General features: G+C 36.4%; 1 protein-coding gene across 1 annotated transcript in view; it reads left to right on the top strand.

Moving 5' to 3' along the window:
* The window catches only part of CHM (CHM Rab escort protein), a 169,439-nt gene that overhangs the window by 70,243 nt on the left and 85,994 nt on the right, over positions 1-13,202 (top strand). Inside the window, exons 8-10 of the mRNA XM_036839292.1 lie at positions 7,743-7,861; positions 8,381-8,501; positions 10,285-10,510. Coding sequence (XP_036695187.1) covers positions 7,743-7,861; positions 8,381-8,501; positions 10,285-10,510 — 466 coding nt within the window. The remainder of the gene's footprint in view (positions 1-7,742; positions 7,862-8,380; positions 8,502-10,284; positions 10,511-13,202) is intronic.

The raw sequence follows: 13,202 nt of genomic DNA, 5'->3' as shown, positions 1-13,202 counted from the left end.
GATTTTCTCAGTGTATATACCCAGTAGTGGGATTGCTGGGTCATATAGTAGTTCTATTTTTAGTTTTTTAAGGAACCTCCATACTGTTCTCCATAGTGGCTGTATCAATTTACATTCCCACCAACAGTGCAAGAGGGTTCCCTTTTCTCCACACCCTCTCCAGCATTTATTCTTTGTAGATTTTTTGATGATGGCCATTCTGACCAGTGTGAGATGATACCTCATTGTAGTTTTGATTAGCATTTCTCTAATGATCAGTGATGTTGAGCATCCCTTCATGTGTTTGTTGGCAATCTGTATATCTTCTGTGGAGAATTGTCTATTTAGATCTTCTGCCTATTTTTGGATTGAGCTGTTTGTTTTTTTGATATTGAGCTGCATGAGCTGCTTATATACTTTGGGGTTTAATCCGTTGTCAGTTACTTCGTTTGCAAATATTTTCTCCCATTCTGAGGGTTGTGTTTTGGTCTTGTTTATGGTTTCCTTTGCTGTGCAAAAGCTTTTAAGTTTCATTAGGTCCCATTTGTTTATTTTTGTTTTTATTTCTATTTCTCTAGGAGGTAGGTCAAAAAGGATCTTGCTGTGATTAATGTCAAAGAGTGTTCTGCCTAAGTTTTCCTCTAAGAGTTTTATACTGTCTGGCCTTACATTTAGGTCTGTAATCCATTTTGAGTTTATTTTTGTGTATGGTGTTAGGAAGTGTTCTAATTTCATTCTTTTACATGTAGCTTTCCAGTTTTCCCAGCACCACTTATTGCAGAGGCTATCTTTTCTCCATTATATATTCTTGCCTCCTTTATCAAAGGTAAGTTGACCATAGGTGCGTGGGATTATCTCTGGGCTTTCTATCCTGTTCCATTGATTTATATTTCTGTTTTTGCCAGTACCATACTGTCTTGATGACTGTAGCTTTGTAGTATAGTCTGAAGTCCAGGAGCCTATTCCTCCAGCTCCATTTTTCTTTCTCAAGATTGCTTTGGCTATTCGGGGTCTTTTGTGTTTCCATACAAATTGTGGAATTTTTTGTTCTAGTTCTGTGAAAAATGCCATTGGTAGTTTGATGGGGATTGCATTGAATCTGTAGATTGCTTTGGGTAGTATAGTCTTTTTCACAATGTTGATTCTTCCAGTCCAAGAACATGGTATATCTCTCCATCTGTTTGTATCATCTTTAATTTCGTTCATCAGTGTCTTACAGTTTTCTCCATAAAGGTCTTTTGTCTCCTTGCGGAGGTTTATTTCTAGGTATTTTATTCTTTTGTTGCAATGGTAAATGGGAGTGTTTTCTTAATTTCTCTTTCACGTTTTTTATCATTAGTGTATCAGAATGCAAGAGATTTCTGTGCATTAATTTTGTATCCTGCTACTTTACCGAATTCATTGATTAGCTCTAGTAGTTTTCTGGTAGCATCTTTAGGATTGTCTTTGTATAGTATCATGTCATCGGCAAACAGTGACAGCTTTACTTCTTCTTTTCCAATTTGGATTCCTTTTTTTTTCTTTTTCTTCTCTGATTGCTGTGGCTAAAAGTTCCAAAACTATGTTGAATAATAGTGGTGAGAGCGGGCAACCTTGTCTTGTTCCTGGTCTTAGTGGAAATGGTTTCAGTTTTTCACCATTGAGGATGATGTGGGCTGTGAGTTTGTCATATATGGCCTTTAATGTGTTGAGGTAAGTTCCCTCTATGCCTAATTTCTGGAGAGTTTTTATCATAAATCGGTGTTGAATTTTGTTGAAAGCTTTTTCTGCATCTATTGAGATGATCATGGTTTTTCTCCATCAATTTGTTAATATGGTGTATCACGTTGATTGATTTGCGTATATTGAAGAATCCTTGCATTCTTGGGATAAACCCCACTTTATGATGGTGTATGATCCTTTTAATGTGCTGTTGGATTCTGTGTGCTAGTGTTTTGTAGAGGATTTTTGCATCTATGTTCATCAGTGATTTTGGTCTGTAGTTTTCTTTTATTGTGAAATCTTTGTCTGGTTTTGGTGTCTGAGTGATGATGGCCTTGTAGAATGAGTTTGGAAGTGTTCCTCCCTCTGCTATATTTTGGAAGAGTTTGAGAAGGATAGGTGTTAGCTCTTCTCTAAATGTTTGATAGAATTCGCCTGTGAAGCCAACTCGTCCTGGGCTTTGGTTTGTTGGAAGATTTTTAATCACAGTTTCAATTTCAGTGCTTGTGATTGGTCTGTTTATATTTTCTGTTTCTTCCTGGTTCAGTCTCGGAAGGTTGTACTTCTCTAAGAATTTGTCCATTTCTTCCAGGTTTTCCATTTTATTGGCATATAGTTGCTTGTAGTAATCCCTCATGATTCTTTGTATTTCAGCAGTGTCAGTTGTTACTTCTCCTTTTTTATTTCTAATTCTGTTGATTTGTGTCTTCTATGTTTGCTCTTGATGAGTCTGGCTATTGGTTTATGAATTTTGTTTATCTTCTTAAAGTACCAGCTTTTAGTTTTATTGATCTTTGTTATTGTTTCCTGTATTTCTTTTTCATTTATTTCTGATCTGATCTTTATGATTTCTTTCCTTCTGCTAACTTTGGGGATTTTTTGTTCTTCTTTCTCTAATTGCTTTAGGTGTAAGGTTTGGTTGTTTATTTGAGATGTTTCTTGTTTCTTGAGGTAGGATTGTATTGCTATAAACTTCCCTCTTAGAACTGCTTTTGCTGCCTCCCATAGGTTTTGGGTCATCGTGTTTTCATTGTCATTTGTGTCCAGGTATTTTTTTATTTCTTCAGTGATTTCTGGGTTATTTAGTAGTGTATTGTTCAGCCTCCATGTGTTTGTATTTTTTAAAGTTTTTTCCTGTAATTGATATCTAGTCTCATAGGATTGTCGTCGCAAACGATACTTGATACAATTTCAATTATCTTAAATTTATCAAGGGTTCATATGTGACCCAAGATATGATCTATCCTCGAGAATGTTCCATGAGCACTTGAGAAGAAAGTGTATTCTGTTGTTTTTTGATGGAATGTTCTATAAATATAAATTAAGTCCATCTTGTCTAATGTATCATTTAAAGCTTGTGTTTCCTTATTTTTCATTTTGGTTGATGTGTCCATTGGTGAAAGTGGGATGTCAAAGTCCCCTACTATTTGGGTTACTGTTGATTTCCCCTTTTATGCCCGTTAGCATTTGCCTTATTTATTGAGGTGCTCCTATGTTGGGTGCAGAAATATTTACAATTGTTATATCTTCTTCTTGGGTTGATCCCTTGATCATTCTGTAGTGTCCTTCTTTGGCTCTTGTAATAGTCTTTATTTTAAAGTCTATTTTGTGTGATATGAGAATTGCTACTCCAGGTTTCTTTTGATTTCCATTTGCATGGAATATCTTTTTCTATCCCCTCACTTTCAGCCTGTATGTGTCCCTATGTCTGAAGTGGGTCTCTTGTAGCCAGCATATATATGGGTCTTGTTTTTGTATCCATTCAGCCAGTCTGTGTCTTTTGGTTGGAGCATTTAATCCATTTACATTTAAGGTAGTTATCAATATGTATGTTCCTATTACCATTTTCTTAATTGTTTTGGGTTTGTTTTTGTAGGTCTTTGCCTTCTCTTGTGTTTCCTGCCTAGAGAAGTTCCTTTACCATTTGTTGTAAAGCTGGTTTGGTGGTGCTGAAGTCTCTTAGCTTTTGCTTGTCTGTAAAGCTTTTAATTTCTCTGTTGAATCTGAATGAGATCTTTGCTGGGTAGAGTAATCTTGGTTGTAGGTTTCTCCCTTTCATCAGTTTAAATATGTCCTGCCACTCTCTTCTGGCTTGCAGAGTGTCTGCTGAAAGATCAGCTGTTAACCTTATGGGGATTCCCGTGTATGGTATTTGTTGCTTTTGCCTTTTTGCTTTTAATATGTTTTCTTTGTATTTAATTTTTTTTTAATATTGGCCTGGATGTGCTTGACTACTTACTTACGTATTGTTTATTGCCATGTTTATTTTTTAAATTTATTTATTTATTTTTGGCTGTGTTGGGTCTTTGTTTCTGTGTGAGGGCTTTCTTTAGTTGCTGCGAGCGGGAGCCACTCTTCATCGTGGTGCACGGGCCTCTCACTATCACGGCCTCTCTTGTTGCGGAGCATGGGCTCCAGACGCGCAGGCTCAGTAGCTGTGGCTCATGGGCCCAGTTGCTCCGCAGCATGTGGGATCTTCCCAGACCAGGGCTCGAACCCGTGTCCCCTGCATTGGCAGGCAGACTCTCAACCACTGCACCACCAGGGAAGCCCTGTATTTAATTTTTAATAGTTTGATTAATATGTGTCTTGGCATGTTTCTCCTTGGATTTATCCTGTATGGGACTCTCTGTGCTTCCTGGACTTGATTGACTATTTCCTTTTCCATATTAGGTAAGTTTTCAACTATAATCTCTTCAAATATTTTCTCAGTCCCTTTCTTTTTCTCTTCTTCTTCTGAGAACCCTATAATCTAATGTTGGTGCATTTAATGTTGTCCCAGAGGTCTCTGAGACTGTCCTCAATTCTTTTCATTCTTTTTTCTTTATTCTGCTCTGTGGTAGTTATTTCCACTAGTTTATCTTCCAGGTAACTTATCTGTTTTTCTCTGTCAGTTATTCTGCTATTGATTCTTTCTAGAGAAGTTTCAATTTCATTTATTGTGTTGTTCATCATTGTTCGTTTGCTCTTTAGTTCTTCTAGTACCTTGTTAAACGTTTCTTGTATTTTTTCCATTCTATTTCCAAGATTTTGGATCATCTTTACTATCATTATTCTGAATTCTTTTTCAGGTAGACTGCCTATTTCCTCTTCATTTGTTTGGTCTGGTGGGTTTTTACCTTGCTCCTTCATTTGCTGCATATTTCTCTGTCTTTCCATATTGCTTAACTTACTGTGTTTGGGGGTCTCCTTTTTGTAGGCTGCAGGTTTGTAGTTCCTGGTTTTTTTTGGTGTCTGCCCCCAGTGGGTAAGGTTGGTTCAGTGGCTTGTGTAGGCTTCCTGGTGGAGGAGACTGGTGCCTGTGTTCTGATGGGTGGGGCTGGATCTAGTCTTTCTGCTGGGAAGGACTGCATGCAGTGGTGTGTTTCGGGGTGTCTTTGAACTTAGTATGATTTTAGGCAGTCTCTCTGCTAATGCGTGGTGTTGTGTTCATATCTGCCTAGTTGTTTGGCATGTGGTGTCCAGCACTGGAGCTTGCTGGTCGTTGTGTGGAGCTGGGTCTTAGCATTGAGATGGAGATCTCTGGGAGAGCTCTTGCAGATTGATATTACATGGAGCCTAGAGGTTTCTGGTAGTCCAGTGTCCTGAACTCGACTCTCCCACCTCAGAGGCTCAGACCTGACACCAGGCCAGAGCACCAAGACCCTGTCAGCCACACAGCTCAGTAGAAAAGAGAGGAAAAAAGAAAGAAAAAAAAATTAATAAAATAAAATTATTAAAATAAAAGAATTATTAAAATTTAAAAAAAATATTTAAAGTAATAAGAAAAAAGAAGAGAGCAACCAAACCAATAAACAAATCCACGAATGATAACAAGCACTAAAACCTATACTAAGGTAAACATAAAAATCAGAAACAAGTCAATTGCAGACAGCAAATCCCAAGTCTGCAGTTCTCCCAAAGTCCACCGCCTCAGATTTGGGTTGATTCCTTGTCTATTCAGGTATTCCACAGATGCAGGGTACCTCAAGTTGATTGTGGGGATTTAATCTGCTGCTCCTGAGTCTGCAAGGAGAAAATTCTCTTTCTCTTCTTTGTTTGTACAGCTCCTGTGGTTCTCCTTTGGTTTTGGCCTCACCTCTTCCTGTAGTTTGCCCTCAGGCTTCTCTTCCCACCCAGACAGGACAGGGTTAAAGCATTGGCTGATTAGGGACCTCTGGCTCACTCATGCAGGAGGGAGGGAGGGGTAAGGTAGTTATAATTGGAATGCAGGACGAGCCTGCTGCAGCAGAGGCCAGAGTGAGGTTGCAACAGCCTGAGGTGTGCCATGTGTTCTCCCGGGGAGGTTGTCCCTGGATCATGGGACCCTGGCAGTGGTGGACCGCACAGGCTTGCTGGGGTGGGGGGGATGGCGGCGTGTGGATAGTGACCTGTGCTTGCACACAGGATTCTTGGTGGCTGCAGCAGTAGTGTTAGCATTTCATGTTCATCTCTTGTGTCTGAGCTGGTAGCTGCAGCTCATGCCCATCTCTGGAGCTCATTTAAGCGGTGCTCTGCTTTCTGTGGGCAGACAGGGAAGGAAACCCCTCTCCTCACGCTCCCCGAAACAATGGTCTCTTGCCTCTTAGGCAGGTCCAGAGTTTTTCCTGGACTCCCTCCCGGCTAGCTGTGGCACACTAGTCCCCTTCAGGCTGTGTTCATGCAACCAACCCCAGTCCTCTCCCTGAGCCCGAGCCTCAGCTCCCACTCACCACCCGCCCTGGCAGGTGAGCAGAAAAGCCTCTCAGGCTGGTGAGTGCTGGTCGACACTGATCCTCTGTGTGGGAATCTCTCCGCTTTGCCCTCTGCACCCCTGTTGCTGCGCTCTCCTCTGTGGCTCTGAAACTTCCCCCCCCGCCCACCCCCCATCTCCACCAGTGAAGGGGCTTCCTAGTGTGTGGAAGCTTTTCCTCCTTCACAGCTTCCTCCCAGAGGTTCAGGTCTCGTCCCTATTCTTTTGTGTCTGTTTTTTCTTTTTTCTTTTGCCCTACCCAGGTACGTGGGGAGTTTCTTGCCTTTTGGGAGATCTGAGGTCTTCTGCTAGCATTCAGAGGTGTTCTGTAGGAGCTGTTCCACATGTAGATGTATTTCTGATGTATTTGTGGGGAGGAAGGTGATCTCCACGTCTTACTCCTCTGCCATCTTGAAGGCCTCCCCCCAAACTAATGGTTTTGATTGATTATTTAAATTTCCTTTTTTTTTGTAGTTAAGCTGTTTTATTTCTTTTCCCCCCTTATTTCAGATGTAATATTTACATTTTTAATATTTATCGAGTTATAGATAAAGATATCTCAGTTTAGGAAGTAGTGAAATCTGTTGCATTTATCCATTTGGTTAAATTCAAAACATGCTAGATAATACTGTTGGAATTGTTTTTCTCTCTCTGAAGTTGGTTATGAGATATATTGAAAGATTAAATCAGTCTCACATGCATGCTAGCAATAACCATCATCCTCACTTCTTGAGAATGACGTATCATATAAATCTAGACTGCTAGGATTACAGAGACCGTATAATTTGACTTTTTGGGTGGACTTGCGTAGCCAGTCTTTTTCTTTTTTAGTTTATGAGGAGGTCCAGCAGGCTGGTTTCTTCTTAATAACCACCTGGCCTTATGTACAGTTATAGTCTTTTATCCAAAACCCTTGGGGCCTGGTGTGTTGTTATTTGAATTAAAAAATATATATTTTAGAAAGTAATACAGTATATATGCTGGCTGATATCTTATATATGATGTAACATTCTTAGCAGGGTCTGAAGAGTCACTCTATAATTAAACATTAATATTTCTGCAGTGAGATGTATGAATATTCACATTAAGTGGGACAAGTGGATGGAAGAGTCTTGTATCAGTTTGGGTCAGTTACGAAAAAACTTTGGATTCCAGAATTTTTTGAATTTTGAATTTCAGATAATCAGTGGTGAACCTATAATAAATTGTGTTATTTGTTATAATATTAATAGGTATAATGCTTTTTACAAATAATTTAAAATATAACAAAATTATATATCTTTATTTAGTGTTTATCAGTTTTCCCACTATTTCACCTTTTATTTCATTCTCTAAAATATTTTCTTTGTACAGCTGTTGTATTCTCGAGGATTGCTAATTGATCTTCTAATCAAATCTAATGTTAGTCGATATGCAGAGTTCAAAAATATTACCAGGATTCTTGCATTTCGAGAAGGAAGAGTGGAACAGGTACTGTGCTGAGCAAGTATTGTAACTGAGTATGATTTTGAGTTACTGTGTTTTATTTGGGAAGGATAAGCAAATAAGATTGTTATTTTCCTGGTAAAGCAGCATAATCCAATCCTGCATGGTGATTAACAACTGTAAATAGTAAGAGATTGTCAATTAAAATGTGTAATGTTAATTTTCTCATGATTTATTCTGCAGCTTGATGTTGGTGTTGAGACAGTGTTAATTTCAGACAGCGTTGCTAGATTTGAGCTGTCATTTGTTCCCAGTTAAGGGTGACATGCTTGTGGCCTTTTAATGGCATAAAGAGCAACTTGGCAGGATTAAGTAAGAGAGCTCACAAGTTAATTAGCTCTGAAGTCAACAGAGATGCCATAAGAACTGATGGAAAGTAACATGAAACAGCCTGATTAGAAAGGAAATAATAATATTGTTATACTTAAAGGGAAAGAAGATGTCATTTGGAATACTTGTATCACTAGGAAGCAGTTTCTTAACTTTTAAAATCATGTTTTTCAGGTTCCTTGCTCCAGAGCAGATGTCTTTAATAGCAAACAACTTACTATGGTAGAAAAGCGAATGCTAATGAAGTTTCTCACATTTTGTATGGAGTATGAGGAACATCCTGATGAATATAAAGGTATTGTTTTTCATTAAATTTGTTTTCTTACATTATTTGAGATTTCTTATTATTTTAATATGCTTGCTCTGATTTAGTGAGCCACTCGCTATGCTTTTAAAATATTTTTACTTTGCACTGTCCAATAGGTTAGCCTCTAGCAAAATGTAGATATTTAAATTTAAATTAATTAAAATAAAATAAAATTCAAAATTTGTTCCTCAGTCTCACTAGCCACACTTCAAGTGCTCAGTGGCCACATGTGGCTAGTGGCTACTATGGCTACAGTGCAGCTGTAGAACATTTTCATCATGACAGCAATTCTGTGCTGGGTGTTCATTTTTATTCTTGTTAATTAAACACTGCTGTCAAGCTGTCAACTGTTCCTTCATAGATGATACTCCCTTTTCATTATCCATTAATTTTTTAATCATTTTTTAAAATTGAAGTATAGTTAATTTACAATGTTATGTTAGTTTCAGGAGTACAGCAAAGTGATTCAGTTATATTTATATTATATATATATATATTCTTTTTCATATTCTTTTCTGTTATAGTTTATTGCAAGATATTGAATATATTTCCCTGTGCTATACAGTAGGTCTTTGTTGTTTATCTATTTTACATATAGCAGTGCATATATGTTACTCTCCCGCACCCCCATCGATTAATTTTTTTATCAGTCATTAAAAAATCTGTATGTTTTTTCATTTTTCCAGGATCACTTTTGCTTGGAATGTTGAATTATTTAGTTTGATTGATTAAAAACAAGCTAGATAGTATGGGGGTGGGAAACCCCTGGATTAGGCAAAGACATGGATGGTTTCTAATCTTGGCTTTGACCCATCTCACTGTGTGATCTGGGACCAGTTACTTCAGAGTTTGTTGAAAGTTGAATACACCACTCTAATATCAGAGCTTTACACTTAAAGTGCATTGAGCTGGAAGAGTTATCCAAAATAAGAATATACTGACAATTCACTTATAAAGTTACAATGAGAAATACAGCAGTTTTTTTTTTTTATATTAGATGGAATATTAAAAGTCTAGCGCTTGTTCTTAAAGCTTCAAGTCCATTAGATACTGCCAGATTGTTCTCCACAGTAGTATAAACTTATATTCTCTTGGGAAATTTTTATAATTTTTGTTTATATTATTTCTATAAAGTTTTTGTCTACCACTAACAGTCCAATTACATTTTTTCTGTTCTTGGCTTAAAGAAATAGTATTTAGGAGATCCTTATGTTTTGAGGTGTGATTATAAGGCAGTAAGACTGATTCCACTAGCCATACAGAAATTATTTTCATTACTTTTTAGTCATAGTTCATTGTTCGTAGTTTTAGGAAGAAATAGCAATTCAAAAAAATCAAGTATTACTCTATCGTTTTCACCAAAAAAATTGCCATTTGTCATAGTTAATATTTCAAAGTATAATTATTGGCATTATTCTGCAGTTTTAATGATAATAAAGTAAGATTATTGCCAACTGTGGAAACCTGTTGTGATGATTAATGAATTATTTAATAATTTTCTAATTTTTTAAATCCATAAAATACTAAACAAAGAATCATCATTTAAAGCTTAAAAATTGTATCATCAGTCCAATTAGGATAGTGAGATTGTTTCTAGTTTTTTTTTTTCGTCCCCCCACAATCAATGGTCTCTGTCTAAAATGTAATAATATTACCACCTGTGTCCTTTGCCAAGTGTTTTAAACAGACCTGATCTAATTTTTGTGCAATGGTTTTAAATGGAAGTTTGGTTTTGATTTTAACTGATAAATTTTCATCTTTCTTTTCATAGCCTATGAGGAAATTACATTTTATGAATATTTAAAAACTCAGAAATTGACCCCCAACCTCCAATATTTTGTCCTACATTCAATTGCAATGACATCAGAGACAGCCAGCAGTACTATAGATGGTCTCAGAGCTACCAAAAACTTTCTTCACTGTCTTGGGCGGTATGGCAACACTCCATTTTTGTTTCCTTTATATGGCCAAGGAGAACTCCCTCAGTGTTTCTGCAGGTAAGACAGGCATTGGTTTTCTTATCTCTGTTAAACTGATACTTGAATAACAGATGAAAAATAGAAAGACAAACATGAGATTTAGTCAAGATTTAGTATATGCAAACATATACTTTGTTGTTCTACTCTTTTATAATCTGTTTGCCTGCCTACCTGCTTACCTAAATGATATAATCAGTCTGGCCTGTTTTTGAACTTTATAAAATAGAATCATACTGTAAATTCCATTTTCCACTCAGTATTATGTTTCAAAGCATCATCCTTGTTGTGTGTGGTTATAGTTAAACTTATTTTCATTGCTACATAGTATTCCATTTTGAACATACCACAAGTTATTATTCCATTTTTCTGTTGATGGACACAGGGTTTTTCCAGTTTTTTGTTGTTATTAACATCCTGTGTATGTTTCAGAGTATACAAGTTCAAGATTTTCTCTAGTATACATATCTAGGAGTGGAATTACTGAGTCATGGGATATATGAAGGTTCATACAAGATAGTGCCCAGTTGTTTCTCCAGAGAGTTGTACCAGTTTACCTCCCCCAGCAGTATATAAGAATTCTCATAGCTCTACATCTTTGCCTACATTTGGTGTTATCAGACTTTTTAATTTTTGTCAGTCTAATTCACATAAAGTATCATCACATTGTATTTTTATTTTACATTTCCTGGATTACTAACGAGGTTGAGCATCTTCTCATATGATTATTGGCTATTCATGTTTTCTCTTTTGGGAAATGCTTGTTCATGTCTTTTACCCATTTGTCTGTTGGGTTGTTGTCTTTTTCTTATTGATTTGAAGGTGTTTTTATATATTCTGAATACTGATCTTTTCTCAGTTAAATGTGTTGCATATATCTTGCCTTATGGTATTTATGATGCATGGAGGTCATTAAGATTAATGTAGTCAAATATAGCAATCTTTTCTTTTATACTTAGCACTTTTGGGGGTAGTAGAGCATAGTAGTTAAGAACCTGGACTATGGAAACAGACTGCCTAGATTTAAATCCTGGCTCCTCTATTTATTAGCCATGTAACCTTGGACAAGTTTCTCAATCTCTGTATTATGTTTTGAAAGAATCAACTTTTGGGTTTTTTGATTCTCTGTGTCCTAGTTCATTAATTTCTGGTCTTTATTATCCTTTATTTTGCTTTCTTTGGGTTTTGTTCAACTCATCCCTCCCCTCCCCTGCCCTTGCAAATTCTTAGGCTGAAACCTAATAAGTTAAATAGTCACCTTTTTAATTTTCTAATATAAGCATTAATATGGTAAAGTTCTAACTATTGTTTTGAATCTTACACAATTATTATATATTATTTTCATTATCTTTTAATCCTAATTATCTTAATTTCCATTGTGATTTCTTCATTGACCCATGAGTTATGTATTTTAAAATAGCTAATCTGGTTGATTCTTCTGCTCTTACCATCTCATTTAATTCTACTGTGTCTAGAAAATATGTTTTTGTGGTACTAAACTAAAGTTCTTTGAACTTTATGACTTAGTATGTCATCAATTTTTATAATTTTTCCACGTGTGCTCAAGAAGAATGTGTTTATCTAGTTGTTGGGTACAGGGTTCTCTAATTATTGCTCTTGAAGTCTGATAAGTCAAGCTTCGAGTTGTCATTTTCAAACTTTATTTTTATTGAAGTGTTTTTTCTTTGATCTGTCAATAATAGAGTGACGTGTTTTGAAATCTCCCATTATGATTTTTGATTTGTCAGTTTCTCCCTATAATTCTGTCAATTTTTACCTTATATTTATTTTGAGACGATTTATTAAGATCATATAGGACTTCCATCGTGTCTCAGTGATTAAGAATCCGCCTGCCAATGCAGGTGACACGGGTTTGAGCCCTGGTCCGGGAAGATCCCACGTGCCGCGGAGCAACTAAGCCCGTGCACCACAAATACTGAGCCTGCGCTCTAGAGCCCGTGCTCCGCAATGAGAAGCCACCGCAATAAGAAGCCCGCACACTGCAATGAAGAGTAGCCCCTGCTCGCCACAACTAGAGAAAGCCCGCATGCAACAATGAAGATCCAACACAGCTAAAAATAAATTAATTAATTAATTAAAAAAAAGATCATATAAATTTATAATTGTTTAATCTTCCTGAAGAATTTAATGTTTTGCATAGTCTGCTGACTTTCTCCATCCCTAGTAATACATTTTTTTTCTTAAAGTCTAGTTTGTCTAATATCAAAGAGCTACTCCAACTTTTTAATATTTGCCTGTTATATCTTTCTCCATCCCTTTATTTTTCAACTATATTTAGAGCTCTAAATAGCAAATTATTACATTTTTTAATTCCATCTGACAATTTCTATCTTACCAAGTAGTGTAAGTGCAGTTAACAGGAGTCTATTCCTTCCTTCTGAAGTATATAATTTTAAAAGTTCCTCTAGTTTATGCTCCGGGCAGTTAATGCTTTCTAGTTTGTGTGCATATGAAAATAACTTTTTTTTACCTTTTTTTCTTGAGTGAATATTTGTTAGGTAAACATTTCTACGTTGGCAGTTCTTTTCTCTCAGTATATTAAAATTTTACTCCACTGTCATTTGGGTTCCATTTTTGTTGTTGAGATGTTTGATGTCAGCCTAATTGTCATTTCTTTATAAGTGATATCTCTTTTTTCTCAGGCTGTTTTTAAGATATTTTGTCTACAGTGTTCTGCATTTTCACTACAGTG

This window comes from Balaenoptera musculus, chromosome X (genome assembly GCF_009873245.2).
Source record: "Balaenoptera musculus isolate JJ_BM4_2016_0621 chromosome X, mBalMus1.pri.v3, whole genome shotgun sequence".
Taxonomy (NCBI): domain Eukaryota; kingdom Metazoa; phylum Chordata; class Mammalia; order Artiodactyla; family Balaenopteridae; genus Balaenoptera; species Balaenoptera musculus.
The sequence above is the reverse complement of the archived record's forward strand: the minus strand, read 5'-3'. Positions and strand labels throughout refer to the sequence as shown.